We start from the raw sequence: 23,797 nt of genomic DNA, 5'->3' as shown, positions 1-23,797 counted from the left end.
TACAAGAATTTGTTTTGGTGGTTTTGAAGCAGAACAGTTAACGCAGAACTAGAATAAAAATAAGTAAAAGACTTAAATAGAATAAGATAAAAAACAGGCAATAAGAATAAAAATATAAAAAGCAATATGTATAATACAAAATATGTACAACAGGTGTGATTAAAAACTGTACAGATGTGCAGGGTATTAGTGAGTGCAGACAGACAGAGTGCAAGAACCCAAACAATGATGCGTTTTTTATGACTTTCTTACACTTCGTCACTAAAATCACTTTTCTTCAGGTAATTTTCAAGGTGAGAAATCGATGCTGGAGATTTTAAATACTGACAGTTTTATGAAAGTTACCACGGGATCGGAAATGAACTGAATTTTTAGAGTTCACAGAACCTCCACAAGGTCCAGCGGGGTCATCCATCCAGCAGGCTGACCATTCACGTCTCCTCCTCCGTGACACAGAGCACAGCAGTCAGAGCAGCCCAAACGGCACTAAATGGTGATGAAAGCCCGACAACAACTGTGACATATTTCTCCAGGGTAATCTGAGGACAGCAGCCCCCATGAGACCGTAAGTGTGATTTTGTGTTATTCCATGCCGTGGGCTGTCACTCTCTGGGTCTGGGTATGTCAAAGAGGAGGCAAACAGAGATTTTGTTTTGTAAAATGTAAGCTGGATCGTAAATATGAGAGATTTTTATTATGTATTAATATATCAGCTTAGTGTGAGGCCATAAATGGCACTTAATTTATAAGTCACACAGTTCATAGTGTCACACAGTGTTACTTTAACTCCACCATGCTCCACCTACTGAATACACACATTGAATTCTGTGTCCTGAATTGTCCTGGTCTGCCCTGGTCTCAGAGAGCATGCACATTGGCCTTATTGTCTTCTGACACTTCTCTGCTTTGGCTCCAAGCATGTGGTCAGTGGGTGAGTGACAGAAGAGAAGGGGAGCGAGCACACAAGCTGCTGCTTACACCGACAAAATTTTAGCTTATTCAAATAGCAAAAGTGGCATACGTGAAAATTAGCATACAACACATGTCCTGTGATACAGTAGTCAGCCACGACACAGGACATGAGTCACACTGCTGATTTATGGCTTTTAAGCAACAAAAAAGGAGAAGTGGCTAAAATATATATAGTGACGAGGACCGTGAGATAAGTGAACTTGTGAACACCATATCTGCTGTGGTTTTCTTCCCGCATTCCTTGAGAAGCGCAGGGGTGTGTTCAGGCCTGTTGTATCAATGAGGAAGTACTTGTGACAGGTCCAGGAAAGCAAACGAAGGTGTGGCCTCAGAATAACAGCAACACAGCATGCAGGTAGACAGCATAAAGACTGATCAGAGACCTGATCTGCTGTCTTACAGTGACTGCCTGCACCTGGACAATGGCACGAACACTCCTTTGGTGGGTCCTCATCCTGAATGCCTCACTCAAGCTCCCGGGTAAGTCACTAAGAACTTTTACCTTCACTAAACACAGTGGCTAATTATTAACTGAAGTAAAGCCTTCCTGTATTGTTATTCAAACAACTTTAACCGAAGGGTTTTAACTCCTGAAAAGTGCTGTAATACTTTAACCTAATACTGTTTGACATATTTCACCATAGATTAAATGAATGTGACTGTTCTTTAAACACTAAAATCCATCCATGAAGGCATACTGAAAATAACATTCAGTCTCTCTGCCTTAAAAACATAGTTCATCTGCCTTCAGCTGAATGTACCTTGTTTACATCGGTGATAATGGAACATCTTGAGAACAAATGCAAAGCAGTCAATAAACCGTGTTATCATACGTCGCTGCTTTGTGAGCCCAGCAAAAGGTTTTGGAATGACTTCCAACCCATTGCCGATATTGAGACACACAGTACTTAACTATGAATCAGAGTGACTAATCATTTCCGTCCAAGTTTCCTCTGACTTTATATTGATTGAGACGACATCTTGTGAAGATGAGATGTCAAATCAGAATCTTTCACAACTTTTTAGATCAGGATGTTAAGAAGTCAGGCAACAGAAAGATAAGGACTAATGTTTAGTTTCTGTACAGTCTAATTAATAGTTAAGTAAGAAACAGGACTGTATTGAATGAAGTTGCAACTAAGACATGTCATTCAAAAGTTCTCTGACAGTTACAGTGAGATAACACAGAGAATACAATCAAATTACTACGACTATAAACTACTGTAAATACAGCCTGGTCCAGAGGGTGTATGTGCATGGGGCACAAAGTAATAAAAAAAAAAATATATATATATATATATATATATATATATAAATTAATAAATAAATAAAATCAATCTTTAACACAAGAAAATATGATTTAAAAAAATCATAATTAACGCAATAAAGCACAGAGCCCAATGAATTAACAATTCAAATACAATAAACCATGAACACTTGTGTTCTAAGAGAATGTTTACTTCAACTCTACTTGAATAAATCTCAAAGCGCAGCAATGACAGGGGATGAAATGTGAGTTGATGAAGATGGACATCCCTCCCCGTCCCCAGTGGAAATGATGCCCCACACAACTTAACTGTTGTATAGGACAAACACTCTTTCCTTCCCACAAAGCCTCCTGTGTTCTTGCTGGTTATCGTGGGAAGATGTGAAGACAGAGCTTCAGACACTGTGCTGATACCCTGTTGATAGGGGAAGCTTTGCCGTCCAACTCTGATTGGAAGGTGATGCCAAACAATGTATGTTTTTTTATTGAGTTTGAGAACTTAGAAAAAGCGTGGACACATGCGTAAACTAGCTCAGCTGACTGTTAAAAATTACACCTACGAACAACTTTGGACTAAAGTTTCCATTTATGTATAATATTACGAAAAAATAACTAAATATATATAAGAAATGAATACTGCTCTTTTTCATCAATCTATGAGGATTACATAAATTAAACCAGTATGAGCCAACAGGCTAATTTTCATCTGTAGTCCTTCCCACAGATGTTTTGCAATCCACTAAGGGTATTACCTGTCTGTTTCTCCGCAGAGAGCCACGGTCATATTTTTGAAGAGGTGAAAGACTTCGAGGTCGTCCGACCTGTTAGAACTCACTCAGTGAGAAAAAGAGACATTGAGGTATATTTTCCTGTTTTTCAAATATTACTTTCCGTATCATTTGTGCTGTTCCAGAGACCAACAATGTAATCATGCTGAATTACTGAAGGCACAGTTTCACATCTCTTCCACAGAACCACAGGCCAGACACGGTGAATTACGCCATCACGGTGGGAGGAAGAGACATTGAAATGCAACTGGAAAAAAACAAGTAAGTTCTTACTTCCCTTAAGTCAAGCACTATGTTATTATAAAAACCTTCAAGGTAATCCAATGTTTCTTTTAATTTTTAAAAAATAATTTTTATTCTTTTTTTTTTTTTTAAACAAAACATAACAGACATGACCAATACATTACAAACATAACACACCGAGTCACATTAAAGTAAAGCACAAACACACAACATATCTATACACCAAATATTCTCAGGTCAAGCAACCCAAATTAAGTAACAATGTTTAAATACTAAAAGAAGTGAAGATTGTATAGATAAGGAATAAAAAATAAAAATAAAAATAAAAATAATTCTAATCATTATTCTAAGAAATTTAGCAGTCTGTCAGAACGATCCTGTCCAAAAAGGAAAAATAAATAAATGAATGATAAAATGATAAAATAAAATAAATTACATTTCTACCAGCCTTCCACCTCAATAAAGCCACCTTTTTCCACCTTTCCAAATGTTTTTTAACGTCTCCATTCATATTTGCAGTATAGCCTTCTAAGATAAAATGATGTTTGATAAACATTCTGAAATGATATATATCCAAGGAGTCCGCTCCAGCAGCTTTGAAGATAAATCTTTTTCCTAAAAAAATAATCAAATTAATAATATAGCAATCTGTCTATGTAAGATCGCCAGATATCACAGAGAGAAAATCTAGTTTAAGGCACAGTTTCCTTGCGTTGCACATCTCTTCAACCTCCCTCCAAAAGGCAGACACAACATGACAATACCGGATCATGTGTACTGCTGACTCTGATTCCATACAACTAAAACGACACTCATAGTCTGACTAAAATCCGGAGTGAACGTGATAAGAAGTCAACTTCCTGGTTTTACTTCTTTTTTGTGGTTTTCATGTCACTGGTGTCATATTTCCAAATAGATATGTCTAGAGCCATGTTATTAAATCGTAAAGCACAGGACGTGTATACCAATACACACATATAAAAAACAAATGCCAAAATAACTATGTTTTATATATTTTTTAATATTTTCATCATCAGTGCATTACTCCCCGAAGACTACTCTGAGACCTACTACCAAGAAGATGGGACTCAAGTCACCACAAATCCCGAAGACGTTGTGAGTGTTTGTTTTTGTCCCTGTTTTTCACTTCCATACCTGTTTTTGTTTTTTTTCTAAACCATACTTCAATTCAAAAATTATTTTAAGATCACATTTCATGTAATTTATGTCTGGATTATGTATGGACTTTATTCTTTCATAACCCAATCATCATCCTTATGTCTTTATCAGGATCACTGCTATTATCACGGGAGGATTTTGCACGACAGTAGATCATCTGTTAGCATCAGCACTTGTGATGGACTTAGGTGAGCCCTGAAACCTTCAGCTTCACTTTTTTTAAACTGTCCCTAAATCATCCAAAAAAGATATCGCTGCCAAAATCAAGAGTTGGAGCCTCTCAGAGTCATTCCCAGAGACCTGGTAGGAGACGCTCTAAATCTCCTGGGTACCCTATGTGAACCTGTTGGTCTTGATCAATGTACGTAATTGATGCCAAAATAGCCCCTGTGATAGGCGTGACGTCATATGGAGCCAGAGACTGCGCAGTAGAGATCGGCGTGTGAAGCAGCCGTAGCCACTTCCGCTAACCCAAACACACACTTAACTTACCGAAAAGACAGCAAGGATCCCGCACGCCGGCGTGTTTAACAGCAGAACAGCTTCTCTGTGTTGGTCTGAGGTTAACGTTCACAGGTATGGAAACTTCAATGACTGTAGTGATTGTTTTAGTTACGTTTCCACTCGCGGATCGTCCTCCACTCTGCTCACCCGGAACAGATCGGCTGCAGGAGGCGAATTTGTCAACAGAGCTGTCAATCATCATTTTGAAAGCATCAAATAACTAATTTTAAAAAAACTTGTCAGAAAAATGAACACTTGGACGTAAATCAGCATAAGAACTAGACAGAAACCATGTTTGAGAAACATTTATTCGGCGTGTATTTTGATTTTATAGTTTGACTCATGTCCCATCTGTTAACATGGAGGAGGTGGGCTTTATGACCTGTACTGCAGCCAGTCAGCAGGGGACGCCCGAAATGTTTTGGCTTCGCTTTTAGGGAGCTGTCATGTCGTCCATCTTTTTATACAGTCTTAGTCTTGATCTGATAAAAAGTATATTCATCAGATATTGTTCTCCTCCTCTCCTCTCGGAAAGCAAGCTGCTCCACTGAATGCTCCCTCTAGAGGCCTGGTAACTTCCGTATATAATATGCTGCATCTTCCCTGTTGCATCTGTTTACCGAGTTTGTGTCTGATTTTGCATCGTTTATGTATTTGGCAGCCTGTTTGCTGTTGTGTGATTGTTTTGGCTTTTGGCAGCACATTTTTAATTTAAAGCATGTTTCTGTTTTTCATATTCTTTTCATATATTTTAGCCCACTGAAGCCCGTTTCTCTTAATGGAAATCTTTAGGGTGCTGCAACATGTTTGCCCTTGTTGGCCACCATAGACAGAAAGCATAACCGACAATCGCTGAAGCTGTGGACCAAAAACACCTGAGGGAGTTACAATTAAGGGACAATGTGCAGTGAGCAGGTTGTTTTAGTGGAACCCTAACAGGGTGATCCAGAACCTGTTTATGCGACTTATTACACAGCTACTTACTAAAAATATATATCTTATTTTTATCCGTCCAACAACAACAGTCTGTTGGGTTCTACGGTAGCAGCTGTGTCCGTGCTGAATGGAAAACTCTTCTTAAAATGTGTCATTACTTAAATTCAGCTGAACATTTCCATCGATGGTGAACGGAGACAAGTTGAACAGGACAGCACGAGTAAATGCATCCGCCTGTTGACATTTTCTCTTTGATCAACCACACCTTGAACATTGCCACAGCTCGTACAGCTCACTTGTCTTCTTCAATTTTGTTGATTATTTTGTCATCTAGAACTTTGTGTCTTTTCCTCTTGCATGTCCTGCACTGTCTATTTTTTTTGCCACAGTGAATGGACTGATGTTAGATTTACCAGACCTTTCTGTGCTGATAAATATAATTGGACTTATTCATTCAGAGTCAGTGATCAGAACTATATCCTACAGTTAGAGCCATGAACCATACAGCAAGCCATGATTTGTGTCGGATTTCTGCATGTAACATCAAGAACAAGGTGAAGTTCAGTGACTGAATTGGCTAATCTTAATAATTAATAAATAATAATAATCTTAGGCTTAGTTGTCAGGCTGTAAACCTGTATTTCTGCTGTAAACACGGGCAATGTAATATGTGTCCGGGGTTTGTTTTTGCTTTTGGAGCGAGCCTCAAGTGGACATTCAAAGAACTGCAGCTTTTTGCACTTCTGCTTTGGCTTCATTTTCCAACACCAGATTTTGCCAGCTGGATGTGACCTAAGCAATGCATGTGTTTCTGCTTCAAAGCAATGTCTGTTGAACTAAAATACTAACTGGCTTCATATTGGTTCAGGGGTTACTTCAGAACGTCTGAGCAGAGGTACCTGATCGAGCCCCTCTCTGGTAGCGACGAGGGAGATCATGCAGTGACAACATTAGATGACAAGCAGTCCACGCCTGCAGTGTGTGGCGTCACCAACACGAGCTGGAGTATTGACTTCGAACCGCCAACAAGCCGCAGCCGATCCAGATCAGGGGTAACAGCATGCTGTCATAACACAACCTTACACCTTTTAGGATAACAAGCTACCTGGTATAAAGAGGGGCAAAAATCACAGCACAAAACTCATCAATTAGTACAGTAATCACATGCTTTATGTAGACAAACCTGTTCATGTTTATGCTTAAGAGGACATTTCAAGAAAAAAGTTCTTTAACTTTTTTATCGTTGTTTCTTTCAGGGTTTATCTTTGCTTCAGCAACAGAAATACATTGAGCTTTACCTTGTTGCTGATAACCGTGAGGTAATACACGCTGAAAACAACATTGTTTCTTATAAATCATGTTGTAAATTTGTCCTAAATTGACTGCAAAAATAAATTCACATTCACATGCTATTTTTGTGTGCTAATATGATGGTACGCTCTTTCAGTTTGTGAAGATGGACCGCGATCTGGAGAAGCTGAGAAAGAGGATGTTTGAAATTGTCAACTTTGTCAATTTGGTAAGTCAGTGTTTTTTTTTCCTTGTTCAGGTACAAATGACACATTAACTGTCAGTTCATCAGCAATTTAAGTTTGAGCTGAAGTTTTGTGATGGTATCCTGTGACGGTATATCTGTTTTGTTACAGTGCATTATAATTACCTTTATTGTGACATCTCTTTTTGCAGCAACAGCCCGGAAAGTTTTCAGATCATTTGATCTGCTTTTATTTAAAACCTGTGCAACCGTACTGGTTACCTTTCTCATGCTTTGTCTCTGGTGATTCTGGTTTTGCTTGCAGGCCTACAAGCCCCTAAAGACCTTCGTCGCTCTGGTGGGATTGGAAGTCTGGTCCAATGGTGACTTAATCTCTGTCACCCCCCCAGCTGGGGCCAACCTGAATGCTTTCTCAAAGTGGAGAAACTCTGTGCTGATCAAAAGGAAAAAGCATGACAATGCACATATGGTCAGGTATGAACAGTCTCTATAAGTCAAACAATAAAGTCTCAAATTATGAAAGGTCATTCAAAATATAAAATGTCACAATTAACCTGTCAATCAAGTCAATGTTATTCATAAAGCCTTATTTCACAAATAGCAATTATATCCTCAAGAGGCCTTAAAGTCTGCACAGCATCCCGTATATCCATTCCATTCATTCTGTTTAGGAAAAACTAATGTTGAAAAACGACACATAGCCCATTTGGTTTTGTAACAGTTTATGTGTGTGTGTGTTTTGTTATGTGTAAAAGAGTCTCACATGGCCATTTCTTGTCTTTCAGTGGTATTAACTTTGAAGGAGCAACTGTGGGGCTTGCATTCGTTGGGACACTTTGCTCGGGTCACTCTGTTGGAGTCATACAGGTGAGGTGTTTTGGTGAGACAAGAAGACTTGGTGGTTTATGCCACCAAATGTCCCAAGTGACCTATTGCGATGGGATCTAACTGCCCTGCTCTATATTAGTGCTGTCAAAATTGGCGCAAACAGATAATAATACAACTATTACAGATAATATAACTAACTATCATTAGTTAGTTATCATAAGTTATTATTAGTTCTGCTAGCTAATATGTAGCAGAACTAATAATAGTCCGGTAGCCACCATAACTGCCGCAGCCAGGTCCCGGCAGGTCCCCACATGTCCCGGTAGGTCACAGTAGGTCATTGTAGCTACTAGCAGTTTCCCTAGCAGGTCCCGGTAGGTCACAGTAGGTCATTGTAGCTACTGGCAGTTTCCCTGGCAGGTCCCGGTAGGTCACAGTAGGTCATTGTAGCTATTGGCAGTTTCCCTGGCAGGACCCGGTAGCCACCAGAACTGCCGTAGCAGCTCTGGCTAGTTGTGGCAGGTCACTGGCTGCTGGCAGTTCCCCTGGCAGGTCACTGGCAGCTACCGGTTGTCCCACTGCAAGCTACTGGTACCACAATTGGGCTTGGGTCATATCACCTGCTCTATTATTCCAAGTATGTGAAGGCATAGTTTATGTATTATGGTGGGCTGAGCACATAGATATGAGACAAATCCCCCCACTGCCCCCAGAAGTGATTCAGTAAGGGCCATTGCATTTATTTGTCAATGCAGGACGCTCCTGTCTAGGCCGCGGAAACTCCATGTAGAGGGGGCGGTCAAGAAACAAGACATTATACTGCCGTGTTTTTACACAGCATCACGTCCTTGCAAAAGCAAGGGAAGTGCATATAGCGCGAGCGTCACATAACCACATTCAGTGCTGTTCTGACCTGCTGCCTGCACCATTGGTTTGATGTGTTTCAACACTTACTTCCTCTACTGAGGGCTGAGAGGAGGAACAACTTTTTTCCACCGTTCCTCCTCCAAGACTTTTACACAGACAGCAAGGTGTAACAGAGACGTAACAGTCCCATCATGAGCAGGCGGTGTAAAAGGGGCTTCAAGCTGATATGTGTCTCTGTCGTATTTGTATGCATCTCCCTGCCTATGGTTTATTTAGAATCTGAAAACAATTAGTCATAAATAATCAATCTGTTTAAATTGTCATTATTTTGCCTAACACATGTCCCTGCTCTAATCTTAACCTGACCCAGTGCAACATATCGTTGAAAGCCGAAGTGCTACTTTTTTCTCCTGCTGGTGTCCAACCCTTCTGTGGTAGGGCAGCACTTGTCTGGACACTTTTTATCAGTAAACATAACTCGGGTCAAATTAAAATGCATCCTGAGTTAGCAAACACAATTTGTTGCATGAATTTTAATAAAATGAAAAATGCTGATAAACTAAATTTAAAGAGTCCCCTTCAAATAACTGGTTTACTTATGACCTCTCAGGATCACAATAACCGGGCGATTGCAGTCGGAGCAACTCTGGCTCATGAGATGGGCCATAACCTCGGCATGGACCATGACGACTCCAGCGGCTGTGCTTGTTCTGGGGATAGCTGCATCATGGCTGCAGCACTCAGGTAAGAAATGTTGTTAAGAGGCCTCAGTCAAAAGCCTGTACATGACGTTGTCTTTTGTGTCTTATTAACGATGATGATCTGCACGCGGGTTATAGCTCCTGCTCGTGTCCTTCACGGCATGTGATGTGAAGATTTAGTTTATACTAGTAACATTATAAGTAAAGTATTCATCTGCTTTGGTGTCAGGTTTGTTGTATTGTAACTTCTGGCTCACTGTCTCATTGTAACAAATCAGTTTGAAGCTTAAAAAAGCCATAAATGTTTAAATGTTAGTGCTTTCATTGAGCACTGTTCCTTTTAAGATGGGTCATAATCCCTGCATTGAAAAAAAAATATTTGTCTAATTCTACAGAATGTGGCTTAACAGTTAACAAGGAACATTTTATTTTCCTCAGCTGGAACGTTCCCCGTACTTTCAGTAGCTGCAGCAGCAGCAACTTCGAGAAGTACCTGACGAGCCGCAGCCCCAGCTGCATCCTGGACAAACCAAAGTACAGCAGTCTCGTGGCTCCTGCAGTCTGCGGCAACGGGTTTGTGGAAGAGGGAGAGCAGTGTGACTGTGGCACCGTGGAGGTAATTCAACCAATCACTCAATCGAGACTCATATTTGACTTGGGATTATGTGATTAATTCCACAGATTCCTCCTGTTGACAGAACACCGTAACATAATTTGTGTTTAAATACGTTATGATTAAAATAGCAGCACCGAACTGTTACGCAGAAAACTTTATCTGGTTCTAAAGAGGGAAGATTATCCAAATCAGCTCGCTGATTTTACACCTGTTTTAAACAGTGCTACATAGGTTCCACTCGTGCCCCTTTTTTTCTATTAATAAAAAAGGTCACATCTGCACATTTTTTTTACTTTTATTATATGAAAATCAAATGCAATTCAGCATAAATACCTGTTTTAACCTTTGTACTCACCTGTGCTGAAAAGCAATCTTAAATGCACTGTACTTACATCGTGCTTTTCTAGTCTTGCAACCACTCGAAGCGCGTCACATTCACACACACATTCACACACTGATGCTGCAGACGCAGACTGTCAGTCAGTCAGCACGTTCACAATTTGGGGTTCAGTGTCCCAAGGACATCCGTACATACAGGACACTAACTCTGTCACTGAGCCACAGGGAGGGAGGGAGGGATTTGGGCATACAGTTGCTCATATATAAACTCATAAATAGACAAGAAGCATGAATATGAGAAATATAAATAGAGTAAAACTATGTAAAATAAGTGAATTATGTATACAGGTGAATTACATACAAACATAAGTAAATATATGAATTATTTATACAATAAATGATATACAGAGTACTGTTAATAATATATACGTTAAATGTTGCACGTTGAAAGTGTCTCAGTATCAGAGGGAGGAGCTAAAAAGTTTGATGGCCACAGGCAGGAATGATTTCCTGTGGCGTTCTGTGGTGCATTTTGGGGGAATGAATCTTTCACTGACTGTGCTCCCCAGCACGCAGCAGCACACAGGATACAAGCACGACAAAACATCCTCAGCATCATCCTGCCGCTGTTAACGGAGCTCAGCCTCCTTAGGAAGCGGAGGCAGCTCAGGCCCTTCTTGTAGATGGCTTTGCTGTTCTTGGCCCAGCCGTTCAGGACCTCCCTCATGTTGTTGAGGGAGCTTCCTCCTGTAATTGTCTTCAGTTGTGTATGAATGTGTTTTCTGCATACCAGAAAAGTAAGGCCTGTGACCGTGCAAGACATCCAGACAGTTAAACCACTTGCTGCTCCAAAAGTGCCTCTATTTTTTAAAAAAAAATATTACCCCAAGAGAAGCGACTTTTTATCTAGTCCTTTTTTTACATTAAGTATTGGTCTAGTTAGATGTTTGCTAGGCTTTAGGCTGCTATTCAATAACGACTGGCTGTGTACAGCACTTCAATGTGTATATCAGATATGTACATCTCTGTAACATCAGTTATAATAGCGTATAACAATCAAGCAGTAAAACAGTTTCAGCTGCGAGAGTCCAAAGATATGTGAAGCTCGGAATATGTTCAGACCTGTTTGCGCCTCTGCTGGAATTCTGACACCAGAAGCACAAACACAAAACCTCTGGATGCTACTAAGTGTCTTGTTGCTGCCTGCTCTTTAATAGATCGTAGCTCATTAAACATGAAGACCTGGCTCAGGGCTGTGCTTTTCACAAGGCGAAATTCACAGGAAACGTTTGAGGTCATGTTACCATATGACTAAGTTTTTTTAAAGGTTGTTTCTTCATTATATAGGAAGAGACACAGGACGTGGGGAGGAGAGAGTTCGGCATGGAATGCACCAGATGGTCGCAGACCAAGAGTCGAACCTGTGATTAGTGCGGGAAGGACTGTAGCGTCTGAACTAACTGAAGCAACTGAGCTAAACCCACATGTACTGCCAATTTTGAGAATTTGGTGCAATGTCACAAACCCTTTTTTGGTTTGAAAATATGACTTGTTATATGGAAACACCACATGACAATTTCTAGGTACTTCTTTTTTCCTTAAGTAAAGAAATTAGCAAATAAGTTTATACATAAATTAAATGATCACTGCGAGGTTTTGCAGGTTTCCATTTTTTTAAAGCAGGGTTGACAGAGGCGCTGTGACTGTAGCTTGGCTCTTAAATATCAGGTTTGTGTCGAATGCCCCGTGTCGAGCAAGTAATATTCTAATAACTATTTCTCTCACCAAAGTTTAAGTCCTGTTGTCACAGCAAACACTACTGAAGGAAACTGACACTAATCTCGCTTTCAGATTGGATTCTGTGCATTTCAGTCTTGTGTGATTAGCAAGCGGCTGCCGGGGTGGAGATAAAGTGGATGGGCCTGCTGTCACTGTGCTAGCTTTGCTTCAGCATCAGTGCTTCTGTCAATGAACCATGCAGACAATAACTTTAGTCAAACACTGAAAGAGGGAAAACTTTGTGCATAATTTCCCTTAATCATTCGGGCAGCTCCTCTTTCAAACGTACATTTGCCTCACGAGTAGGTGAGCCCAACCTTACAGCCTGACAGACACACAGGACAGCCAATAAGGAGACAGCAGCCTGACAGAGGCCGGTTCCAAGCGAGACAAGCCGAGCCTTTACTAAGCAATGGAAATAAGACTGTTGTTCAGCGTCTTCTTCGTCTCCAGTCTATTTTTAATGGAGATAAAGTTCTAGCTGAAGTTCAGGAGCAGGACCACACCTCAATCACTCATTTCCTGTCATGTGCCCATATAAGCATCACCGCCTTTTTCACCTGTCAGTTCTCGTTTCTCGTGCTTAGGTTATATCTTTCCTCTTTCCGGGGGAGCTGCAGCTGATCCCCAACGAAGCCTTCCCCACACGGCAGCCATCTTCATTTATCATTATTATCCTCATATGTATCTCATTGATGCTGTGGTCCTTACTCGTGAACTTAATATGAGGGGGGCAAGAAAGCTTGCTCTTGCCCTTAAACTACAGGAGTTTCTGGAGGAGATTCCAGGGGTAATATAGAGAAATATCAACAATAGCATACTCAGTTCTATTTTTTCCTTTAAGATGTGCACCAACCCGTGCTGCAATGCCACAACCTGCACCCTGAAGGAGGGGTCACAGTGCTCTGAAGGCGAGTGCTGTGAGAACTGTAAGGTGAGTTCATCTTCATGGATGATGTTGTGCATGTTGCGATGACTTTTTTGAGCTTTGTGCAAATGTTGATTTCTTTTCATACTTATCTGGGAATTGTAATCTAATTGTTTTACATGCTTGCAGAGACGTTTTCTGTCCTACAACATAAATTCCAAGTTCTACCGTACTTTATTTTTAAAGTTTATTAATTGTGTCGGACAGATCTTGCCTCGGTCCAGGGAGTGCCGACGGAAGCAGGATGAATGTGACTTGGCAGAGTACTGTGATGGGAAGATGGCCACTTGTCCCGAGGATGTCTTCAATGTGAATGGTCATCCATGTGACGGAGACCTGGGTTACTGCTACAACGGCCAGTGTCCACAGAGGCCAAATCAATGTGTCAAGCTGTATGGATCAGGTGAGTGTTCTTAAGGAGATATGTTTTAATATCATCCTGCTCTTTAGATATAAAAATTTGCTTAAATATCCTTTTTTATCAGGTGCTATAGAGGCCCCTCAACATTGCTATAACCAGAACACAAGAGGAACCTACTACGCCTTCTGCAGACGTCCCTCAAACGACCAGTTCATCCCCTGCCAGCGAGAGTACGTCTCTAGTATATAGTACAGCAGGGTTGCTTCTCTGCATTGGATCCTTCTTAAACTTCTTGCTACGGTTTGACTTATCAAAGAGAAGGAAATAACGTATTTTGAAGTTAATAAATATTTTCTCCATTTGCAGAGACGTACTTTGTGGGAAGCTCTACTGCGAAAATGGTAAGGCCAGCCCAAACTACGGCCGTATGGTCAGGTTTGGTACCTGCAAGGCAGCGTTCTTTGGAGATCACACGGAGGACTACGGCCAGGTGGACGCTGGGACTAAGTGTGGGGATGGAATGGTAATAGGCAGCGTTACCCACTCATTTGCTAAATGTGTTCATGATTGCATCAGTCACTATGAGAAAATGCTGCAGCGCATTATGTGTCTCAAACTAAGCAATGTCTTTGTCACTGTTTTTTTAAGGTGTGCAGCCAGAATGAGTGTATGGATCTTCAGATCGCTTACAGAAATACAAACTGTTCAGCAAAGTGTCCGGGGAACTCTGTAAGTAGCCGACACATCAACAACTCCTCAGAGTTCAGTCGAGTGTGGTTTGCATGTTTTTGTTTGTTAAGTAACTGATGGAATATGTAGAGTAATGAAGAATGTTAAAACACAAACACCCCAAAACAATGAACAGCAAAATATTTTAATTTTGCAATTACATTTCAACATAAAGCACACGTCAACCTCTACAAAGCATCGGATACACCTGCTAAAATAGATACGTGAAAATAGAAGGCATAGATAGTTCACATTCAGGTGTTTGGCTCACCAAATCTGATGTCATCCTAACTTAAAGTCGAGCTGAAACAGCATTTTGAGAGTATCCAGCTTCCGTATCGTGACGTATTTCCGAGTGAAACAGGACGTGCAGGCGGGACATATCATTAGAGGGATTTGATTTGATCGTTGAGAAGTGGGCGTAGACAGACGTTCTCCACAGCGCAGTAGCTAGCTAACTGACCGAGCGTTCTTGGTGCTCTGCGGCTAAATGTTGCAGATTGATTGGTTGAAATTGTTTGGTGCTAACTTACGTAAGCACGCGGGAAATTTAGTTTTACCGGAAGAAAAAATGATCGGATTTTGATATAAGAATACAAAGAAATGGATTTTCTGTATTTTTTTTGGCCTATATTGTCAAATAGATGCACAATATTACCGAGGATGTGATCGAAAAGGATTAAAGTGACATTTTTCATTTCATCTCGAATTTAAAGTAATAGAGCCAGGTATGTATCGCAATATTACCGAGCTGAGCGCCTGTCACAGTCGTCAGAGTTGCTCCAAATGATTAAACACGTTATCAACTCAGGCTGATACATACGCCTGAAGAAAAAACAAAAACAAAATCAATATGTTGCAGAAGTTAAATTTTAATTGGCAATAGTCTGGAATCATTTCTGTTAAAACAGGTTATTTACGACGTTTACCGATGAACATTATATAAGTTTAGAATTCATTATTTGTTTGTTATTTGTTTTATGGGTTTCTTGTGATTTAATAAATTAATTTTTCATTCTGTTTGGCCTCTTTGATTTGGAGCCTTTGATGAAGTCGTAACAATAATAAAGTGTTAATTAAAAGCCTGTATTTTTTATGGACCACTAACAATTGGCAAATTTACCTTCAGTGATGCTGTTAAAACAAGTTTTTCTTTTATGTTTCTCAGGTGTGCAATCACCGGAGTGAGTGTCAGTGTGAGCCCGGATGGATGCCACCTTCCTGCACGTCGGAGGAGGAGGAAGATTTAAGTCCTCTCTCTACTGGTTAGCCTTCCTACAGCTGTTCAATTCAACTGCACTGTACAAATGTATGTGTTCTTTCTGCAGAGTTAATATCAACCAAAACTTATTTGTGATCCATTTCTGCAGGAGCAACTATTGCCATTGCTTTGACATCCATACTAGTGGCTTTAGGTGTCATTGCTGGTGTGGTAGGGTTCATCTGCAAAAAACAACAGAGTCCCGTTTTGCCGACGTAAGTCCTCATCACCCTTTTCTTGGTGTGGCTATGTTCATGTGATCTCTCCTTTCAGTCATACGAGCCAGTTGATTGAATCCCTCTTTTTATAACAGTGCACACACCCAGAGGAAGCAGTCAGCAGCGCTCCGCCTCCAGAATAAAGGGCTGGCTCCGAGTCAACCAGCGCCAATGCCACAGGTAATCTGCCACAGATTTAGTGGATATTTTTCTTATAACGTTTCAGTGCAATAACTAACAATACTTGAAATTTTAGGCTAGGCGACCCAAAGGAGCTCCACCTCCACCACCCCCTGCAGGGAACCGACCTAAACCCCAGAGTTACACAGCTGCACGTCAGGTAACTGCGATTCATTGAAAGTGTTCACCTGCCACATTACATGCAGCTCAAAGGCCTCCGAGACAGACAAATGCTAAAATGTGTTGTTATCTCGTTATCTATTAGCAAACACAGATGTAACTTACCAGCATAGTGGACAGCAGAACAGTTTCTAGTATTGTTCTGATCACATTATACTATAGAGGAAGTTCTATAGTATCGTTTTAGTTACATTTCCTCTTGTTTTTACTCTGCTGCACTGGCAACAGATCACAGCAGGAGCCCTATTTGTCAAGAGCTGTCAATCATCACCAGTTTCAAGAGAATAAGAGAAGAGATACTTGATAAAGGGGAAATACATTTTTTTCATTTAGTCTCCCGGTGTCAGCGCAAAGATTAGATATGTTCACATTTTTGAATAATAGACCTCCCTGCTGCTGCTCTTGGCATCCCTCATCGTCAAAAGCTCTTTGCTGCCTAAAGGCGACCTTTGCGGTCTGCTTGACTCCGCTCCGGAAGAACAGGTGACAAGCTGCAGTCGGCCAGGCTAGAGGGGCTGCCACAGCCAGGAGTGTGTGTACAAAGGAAAGTAACCTTCTGACGCCGCTGCTCATCCTAATTATACACAACTTTAGCATTAAGGATTTCCCAGAGTCGATTCTATTCGATCTATTCAGAAAACCTGACTTTTCTTACCTGCGAGCAGTGGTAACCCGGGTGGAGCAGACACCATGAACAGCAGTGTTCACAGTCAGCACAGTTCAGCCTTCAGACTTCGTGGCCCTTGTTCAGCAGGTGGTGCTAAGTACCGTCTCAAACAACTTGCTAACAGGAAAGGCGTCACTTACATTTTTTTTTGTTTAACAGTAAATCACCTTTTCAGAGGGTTTTTGTCGGACTTAACAAAAGAGATATACAGACTTATAGAAAAATATTTCCGTGAATGTCGAACATTACATTTGGTAACGCGTGTACGTATTTTGGTTCTTCTTCTAGGCTCTGAGGCCTGTACCACCACCAAAGGTCTGACACAGCGCCATCTACTGGTCAACTGGAAGATCTGGTTGTCCACTGTCCAAAGGAAGAGGCTGCTGGTGATCCAGAGACGCAGACAAACGTCCCCTGCAGCTTCTTTAATGCAGTGCAGTGTGAAGCACCAAGGACTGTATCAGTGACACACACAGTGTAAGGGAAGAACTGGGACATTTAAGTTAGCACTGAGGGCTTTTTATTACAGAAAGGATGTTTCTGAAAAAACTTTAAGGCACTTGTTATACTATTGGGTTAAGGTGGTGAGCTAAAACTTCTGGCCCTCTTGTGCATAATAGTGTAACTGATTCAAAACAAAGTGATTACTAGGCCTCAGAATGTGTGAACTTGCTACATGACAGCATTTTTAATCTCATGCAGTGGCTTAAGTGAAAAAGAAAAAAAAAAATGGAGAGAGAATTCAAGAAAGAATTCGATGAATGCTGTGGAGTTTAGTAATTTTGATAAATTACAATATGTCTGTTAGATTTCACAGATAAAATCACAGTTTGAGGCACGTATGAGCAGCAGCACTTTCAGAGACTCGTGTCTCTGCTGAATGTCCTCAGGTTACTAAGACGCAGTTTGTTAGACAGATGTGAACGATGACAGAACTTTTAATTAAATAAAATGTCATCACTTTTGTGTTGTAATGTTAAGGCTCTTAAAATTAGCACATTTTTGTTATTACTAAGGTGTTTTGTGTAAATAGATTTAAGCAGTGCACACTTGCTTCTGCTTGGCTCAGCCATCTCATGATGTAAACATGCAAAAAAAATAACTACTGATAATTCTTGTGTCGTAATCAGGTTTTACGTTTATACTGACAAATAAGAGGTTTTTTTTATGTTGCCTGGCTTAAAACAGCACCAAAGCTTGTAACCGCTGAACAGTAAGGATGCATCACAGGGTCGTGCTCCTGTGTAAAAGGAGGCTACAACCCAGGTGCTAGAAATCCTGGTGCTCCCGTGATGACCCTTTCAGCTTGCCTTGGGGCGGCTGCGGCTCAGTGGTCGAGTCGGTCGTCGATCCCCAGCTCCCTCAGGCTACATGTCGAAGTGTCCTTGGGCAAGACACTGAACCCCTGTGGCATAACCAACGGGTACGAATGTGATAACTGATGGACAGTTGGGCACTTTATGTAGCAGCCTCTGCCATCAGTGTGTGAATGTGATATGTAGAGTGATCGCAAAGACTAGAAAAGCGCTGTATGAACAAGGTGTTAACCTCATACACTGAACTGGGCAGCTCCAAACAAGAAATGTGTCGTTGAAAAAGTTAACAGAAATTCCTCGTGTAATGTTTTGAATCTTTCTTTTTGTAATGCATGAATGCGAAATAAAAAAAACCTTCGAGCTGCGGATGCTCAAACACTTTTATGCTTTGTCATTGGAGCAGCAGATCAACATGTAAACACAGCGTTGGCGTATAATCCTGCCACCTTATACAGAAGCCTTAAACATGCAGAGACACAGTTTTTAAATTTTATTCTTTCTTTAAACCGATACATCTATGTAAAAGAGTTCATGGCTTTGCGTGACAAACATGGTAGCCCCCTCGCCCCCTTTGACAGCTTTATTAAGATTTTTGACAACAATATTTTTTTACATTCTGCAAGAAGTTACCTGACAGAAGGTCAGAGTAGTGTGTGGCTCATTCAATAAAGCCTTACCTAAAAATACATTTTACCATCACAGTTATAAATGCAAACCAAAATACTTCATCCTCATCAAGCTTCTACGAAACACAATGTTTAACAACATTTTGAAATTTCTGAGGATATCGAGATAAATAGTACGGACATATAATTCTTAATTATGTGGTTTAAAGTATTCCAGCTTGACTCCGTTTACCACGCACGCACGCACACACACACACACACACACACATACACACACGCACACGGATCTTGACATGTGTGGCCAAGGTGGCATGGCACCTCATTTACAAGAGAAGAGCAAACCCCCCCCCTCGCTTTCTTAAGTGCCAAAAAGACAACAGAGTTACAGTCAGGTGTGTCGAGGCACCGGTTGAGTTGGTATGTCCGAGTAAAATCACGTCTTAAAGGGTTTGGAGTGTCGGTGAAGAGGTGTGGGCACCAGAAGAGAGCAGAGCAACTGACTACTAAGGTCAAAGGTCAAACACAAAGTAGCAATCTCAGCTAGTTTGTGATGCTCCCGATCATGGAAAGACTCCACGTTGTGTATAATGAACTGTCAGTCATGGTTGAGATAATTACAGTACTGTTAGGCCTGAAGAGACATCTGTTAGTGTGGTGACAGCACCTTTTATTGTTCCATTACGGCCGGTGGGAATGACTCACTTCCTCCTGCCTGGGTAAAGCATCGTTAAAGTTCTGTAATCTCACTGAATGTCATGGTTCGCCCATTTCAGAAAACACCTGCATTCTGTAAATCAGACAGCAGATGGAGACATCGCCGGCTTTAGAAACAAAGGAAAGGCCCACAAGCACAACCCGCTTTTTATAGTGTTTGACAATAAAACATGAAATGAAACATTTGGTTCATTTTCATAAACATCAACAATAATAAACATCAATTAGTTTTTGGACTTTTACCAGCAGTTCCTCTGCTTTCTGACCAAAAACTTCCACTTTTATCTAAAATGACAACTAAAGTTAAAAACTCACGCTATGTCCAGTGGTATCTCCACGCACAGCGCCGAACTCTAGAGAAGTCGGCTTAACTTTATGATGTGCTTTCAAGCTAGATGACGGAGCACTGACAGGTGTAGTGATAGAAAGAAGGAGTGCTGCAGTTATCCGGATTTTGGTTTGGCAGATTGAGAAACATCCTTGTTGCCATGAAGCTAAAACAAGCCATAATAATGCTCTGCGGCTAAATGTTGCAGATTGATTGGTTGAAATTGTTTGGTGCTAACTTACGTAAGCATGTGTGAAATTTGACATTTTTCATTTCACCTCGACTTCAAGGATCTTGCGAGATCCAAATGAGGCTGTGAGGCTACAGTATTTACACATTTTCTTACCAAACAGATGGAGAAATATCCTAAAATAACTTAAAGTTACTAAAAACCTTTGAGGGCTCCGTTTACTGTCAACTCACAAATATAAAATTCTCCTTGTTTATAACTTTGATAGGTCTATGTTAGGACTTCAGTATGAAGAACAACGTATTGTTGCTATTCATCATCATCATTATATTTCATCTTTAAAAAATATATGTCGTCTTTTTCAGCAGCTGAAAGTTGTTCTCCAGCTCTGTGCCCGTCTTTTGTCTACCGCTGTGTCCACTTCAGCTCTGTCGCCCGACTGTGGGCAACAAGAGTGGCTGTGGACGATTAGTCAAGAGGTGTGGGTCATGTGAAAAAGAGGGGTGGGGGTGGGGTGGTTCTGTTGCCTATCCATCAGTGCCGTTCTTGTTGGGGGTGTTCGAGTTTATCGTTGTGCCGTCTGGCTGTTGGCCATCTTTGCGAGGCGGCATCCTCTCGTTTATCCTGTCGAGGCCACGAGCCTCCTCAAAGTTACGAATCTTCCTGGTAGGAGAGAAGCCTTGAATGGCTAAAAGAAGAGACACCAAAGAGAGTGATCAGAAACCCGGAAGCATCTTCTGCTACTGTTGTTGAAAGTATCAGCTGTAAGCCATATTCTTCATTAACCTCAAACAAACTTGATTCCTTAAGGAATTTTATAAGCACAGAACACAGTATCAGCCTAGCACAGTGAATCAGTGAATACAACACATGCACAGGTAAACAACCACTCCTCGTGTTCACCAGTGGGACAAGCAACAACAACAAACACAACTAACACTTTGTGAACTTACGGTAATGTCCAGAAACAGCCGAGAAACCCGGACAGAAAAGGTGAGCAAACAAAAAGCACACTTGTGAGAAACTGTCTGCACATACTCTTCAATCATAAAGTTACACAGAGCATGAACGCTCTCAGGTGAAGGTTTCAGGTGTATTTACAGCTATAGAAAGAAAGGGTACCCTTGCACGACCAGATATCTGTGTCAGTGAAGCATTTGTGGTCATTAATATTCAACATTTTTCAGTAGCCCTTTTTACACTGCCAATGTGCCCACGGAGGCGGAATGGTGGGGTGAAGTCGTTCCGCCTCTGAGCCGGCATTGGAGGTGGTAACAGAGGCAAATAAACAGCGGCATGTGTGTCATTTGAAGCATGCACCGTTTGTTTACACTTTTTCTGTGTAAAGACACACACTGCGGCCTTGCTTGCTCGGTCCGATGTAGAATGACAAAGGTTGCACGACGGCGGAGCTTCGTTACGGCTCTGAAGTGGGACCGCAGTGTAAAAGGGGCTAGTGATTCCCAACCAGGGGTGCTTGGCTGCATTTAACAGGGCGTGATGCTGAACGAGATTTACTGACACAATTATCACTACCTTTTCTAGCCCGGCTTTACTTACTGCACACTGCACAGATCCCAGTGTCAGTTTGAATACCATAAAGTTAAATGTTGCAAAGAAAACTAGTCAGCAATCTGACACAGACACCAAAATAGTTCCTTTAAAGTTAAATTATGTGGTTTTAAAAAGTGAGAAGTGAAAAGTTATTCATACTAAGAAGAATAAATAAGCTAAACTGCTTTTGTTCAGTGGCATGGATGCAAACAAAAATGTATTAGGAAGAAAAAACGTGGTCTTAATTAGTTGAAATAAACACCTTGTGTGGGAACATCAAACACAAAAGGTTGGGAACACCTGCTTTGTCTGCCTGTGAGGTAACAGCCACTATAATCCGGAAGGTGCAGACAGTGTAGCAACAGCCAATCGGGGTAACAAGATTAGCTTCTGAAAATATCCCAGGTGGGGATGTCCCTGCTCTTATCCTAGCCAGGTCTTACCAGGCTTTTCTCTGTGTGGTTAAAAGTATGTCTACAAGCTACAAGCCAGAAACCTGATACACAGAGCTCCTCTGAGCAGCGACTTGTTGAATGAAATGCCGGATTCAAGTAAGGCTGAAAAAATTGTTTTGTTTCAAAGGTCTTCTTTTTCCATCTCATGTAACAGTTACTGTGCACCGTCTGCCTGTGGACACATCTCTATCGCCTGACCTATTTTAACCCTGTTGGAACCAACTTTGCGTTTGAACAGACACTGGTGATGCAAGTGCAACCAGCAATAAAGTCACATAAAGTAATACAAAAATCAGTTGCATAAAGACTACAGACTAACAGGAACACTAAAACCAAGACAAAAGAGTAAACTAAAAGACACACACACACACACACACACACACACACACACCCACACACACACAGCACTAACAGAAGAAGACATGAGGCACACAGCCATCCGTACCTTGTGCTTTAGCTGCCTCAACCGTAGCTATTTTAATGGGAGTCGAGGAGGGGGAGGGGAGGGGGCAGTCATCGAAGGCAGCCAGAGACAGAAAATACAACAGAAATATCAGATGGTAAACCCTCTTGTAAAAACCAAGGGAAACACATGAGCAAATGTAAGACCCACGGCACACTAATCGTGGATGCAAAACAATCACGGCGCGATAATTAGCAGGTGGGAAGGTTAGAGAGAGGAAAACCTGTCGAAGATTTCAGACAGGGTTGGTGTTAAAAGGTCATGAGGACTTATGTGGGGGGGATTTGGCTGAGCACTAAGAGTCTAAGACTGAGGTGAGATGAGCAACAATGACAATGCAGGATGTTGTTTTTGTGCAGCCCAACACAGAGTCAAAGTTGCTCCTTTAGACTGCACAAACATATTTAGTCACACAAGCAGCTTAAAGCCAACATGAGCTGAATGTTTGTTGTTTTAAAAAGCGTGAAAACCTGCACGTGAGGCCGGGAGAAGCACAGCTGTGGCTGGAATGGAAGTCTTGGATAATGACATTCTCCAAAAGGTTACTAACATGTGGTTTTTACTTTGATTGCTCCGCAACTTGTGTGGGACTCCAGCGTGGCAAAGCGTGACTCACAGCATGTCCTTTAACAGACAAGCACAGGCACTGACCTTTAGATCAGAAGGTCAGTGTCCCCCTACAGGTGACAGGGTGCCCTCCATGACCAGCCAACCTATAGCTGAGCCCAAAAACTTTCTACCGCATGGGGGGTGACGCTTCCTGTGGCGGGCATGCTGTCATTGATCTAGAAGCCTTCAAAGGGACAAGCAGGACATGGGAGCCGGTCTCTCTAACTGGACATCAGTGCCGCCATCACGAATGGATAACAATGTAAAGTGAAATACCTGCATGTATCATCAAACGAAGCTTTGTCTTTTAGGCAGCCTTTTGTATGTTCAGCTGAATTAACTACTCTTTTGTGGGCTAAGTGTCCTACTCGATGTTGTTTCCATAACAGCGAGTGATGATCCCTGTCAGGACATTCTTGATGGTGCAGGAGAAGAATTTCCTTAGTAACTGAGGTTAAACATGGTCTGTTTTACCTTTTTACAGCCTAGTCAGCAGCGCCGAGG

General features: G+C 41.4%; 2 protein-coding genes across 5 annotated transcripts in view; one reads left to right on the top strand and one right to left on the bottom strand.

Moving 5' to 3' along the window:
* Positions 1-315: 315 nt before the first annotated feature.
* Positions 316-18,726, top strand: adam28 (ADAM metallopeptidase domain 28). 2 transcript variants are annotated; one of them, XM_069683832.1, is made up of 23 exons: positions 316-565; positions 1,375-1,452; positions 3,010-3,098; positions 3,212-3,288; positions 4,308-4,386; positions 4,561-4,637; positions 6,758-6,941; positions 7,146-7,208; positions 7,337-7,408; positions 7,689-7,858; positions 8,170-8,251; positions 9,690-9,823; positions 10,219-10,396; positions 13,359-13,448; positions 13,650-13,845; positions 13,928-14,033; positions 14,170-14,326; positions 14,452-14,532; positions 15,701-15,797; positions 15,903-16,008; positions 16,107-16,191; positions 16,268-16,351; positions 17,327-18,726. In XM_069683832.1, the coding sequence occupies exons 2-23, from the start codon at positions 1,395-1,397 to the stop codon at positions 17,357-17,359; spliced, it is 2,298 nt and encodes a 765-aa protein (XP_069539933.1). In that variant the 5' UTR covers positions 316-565; positions 1,375-1,394; the 3' UTR covers positions 17,360-18,726. The 2 variants fall into 2 exon arrangements, with proteins under 2 accessions (XP_069539933.1, XP_069539931.1); XM_069683830.1 differs by lacking the exon at positions 316-565 and having other exon boundaries at positions 1,299-1,452.
* ppp3cca (protein phosphatase 3, catalytic subunit, gamma isozyme, a) overlaps positions 18,726-23,797 on the bottom strand; it is a 25,990-nt gene continuing 20,918 nt past the window's right edge. The window contains exons 13-14 of one of the 3 annotated variants that reach the window (XM_069683833.1): positions 22,667-22,693; positions 18,726-20,900 (exon numbers count right to left, since the gene is read on the bottom strand). In XM_069683833.1, the coding sequence (XP_069539934.1) occupies positions 20,740-20,900; positions 22,667-22,693 (188 nt within the window). In that variant the 3' untranslated portion in view covers positions 18,726-20,739. The remainder of the gene's footprint in view (positions 20,901-22,666; positions 22,694-23,797) is intronic. The other 2 variants (XM_069683834.1, XM_069683835.1) reach the window with 2 other exon arrangements.

Source organism: Semicossyphus pulcher, unplaced genomic scaffold (assembly GCF_022749685.1).
Source record: "Semicossyphus pulcher isolate SPU_LCO1_2020_fin unplaced genomic scaffold, fSemPul1.0.p SCAF_6, whole genome shotgun sequence".
Taxonomy (NCBI): domain Eukaryota; kingdom Metazoa; phylum Chordata; class Actinopteri; order Labriformes; family Labridae; genus Semicossyphus; species Semicossyphus pulcher.
The sequence above is the reverse complement of the archived record's forward strand: the minus strand, read 5'-3'. Positions and strand labels throughout refer to the sequence as shown.

What these genes read in the sequence shown, in the direction of transcription:
- adam28 (XM_069683832.1), top strand. Translation starts at nt 1,395, where the DNA reads ATGGCACGAACACTCCTTTGGTGGGTCCTCATCCTGAATGCCTCACTC. An exon ending in ATCATGGCTGCAGCACTCAG is followed by an intron (nt 9,824 to 10,218) that starts GTAAGAAATGTT and finishes TATTTTCCTCAG; the next exon opens with CTGGAACGTTCCCCGTACTT. An exon ending in CTAAGTGTGGGGATGGAATG is followed by an intron (nt 14,327 to 14,451) that starts GTAATAGGCAGC and finishes TGTTTTTTTAAG; the next exon opens with GTGTGCAGCCAGAATGAGTG.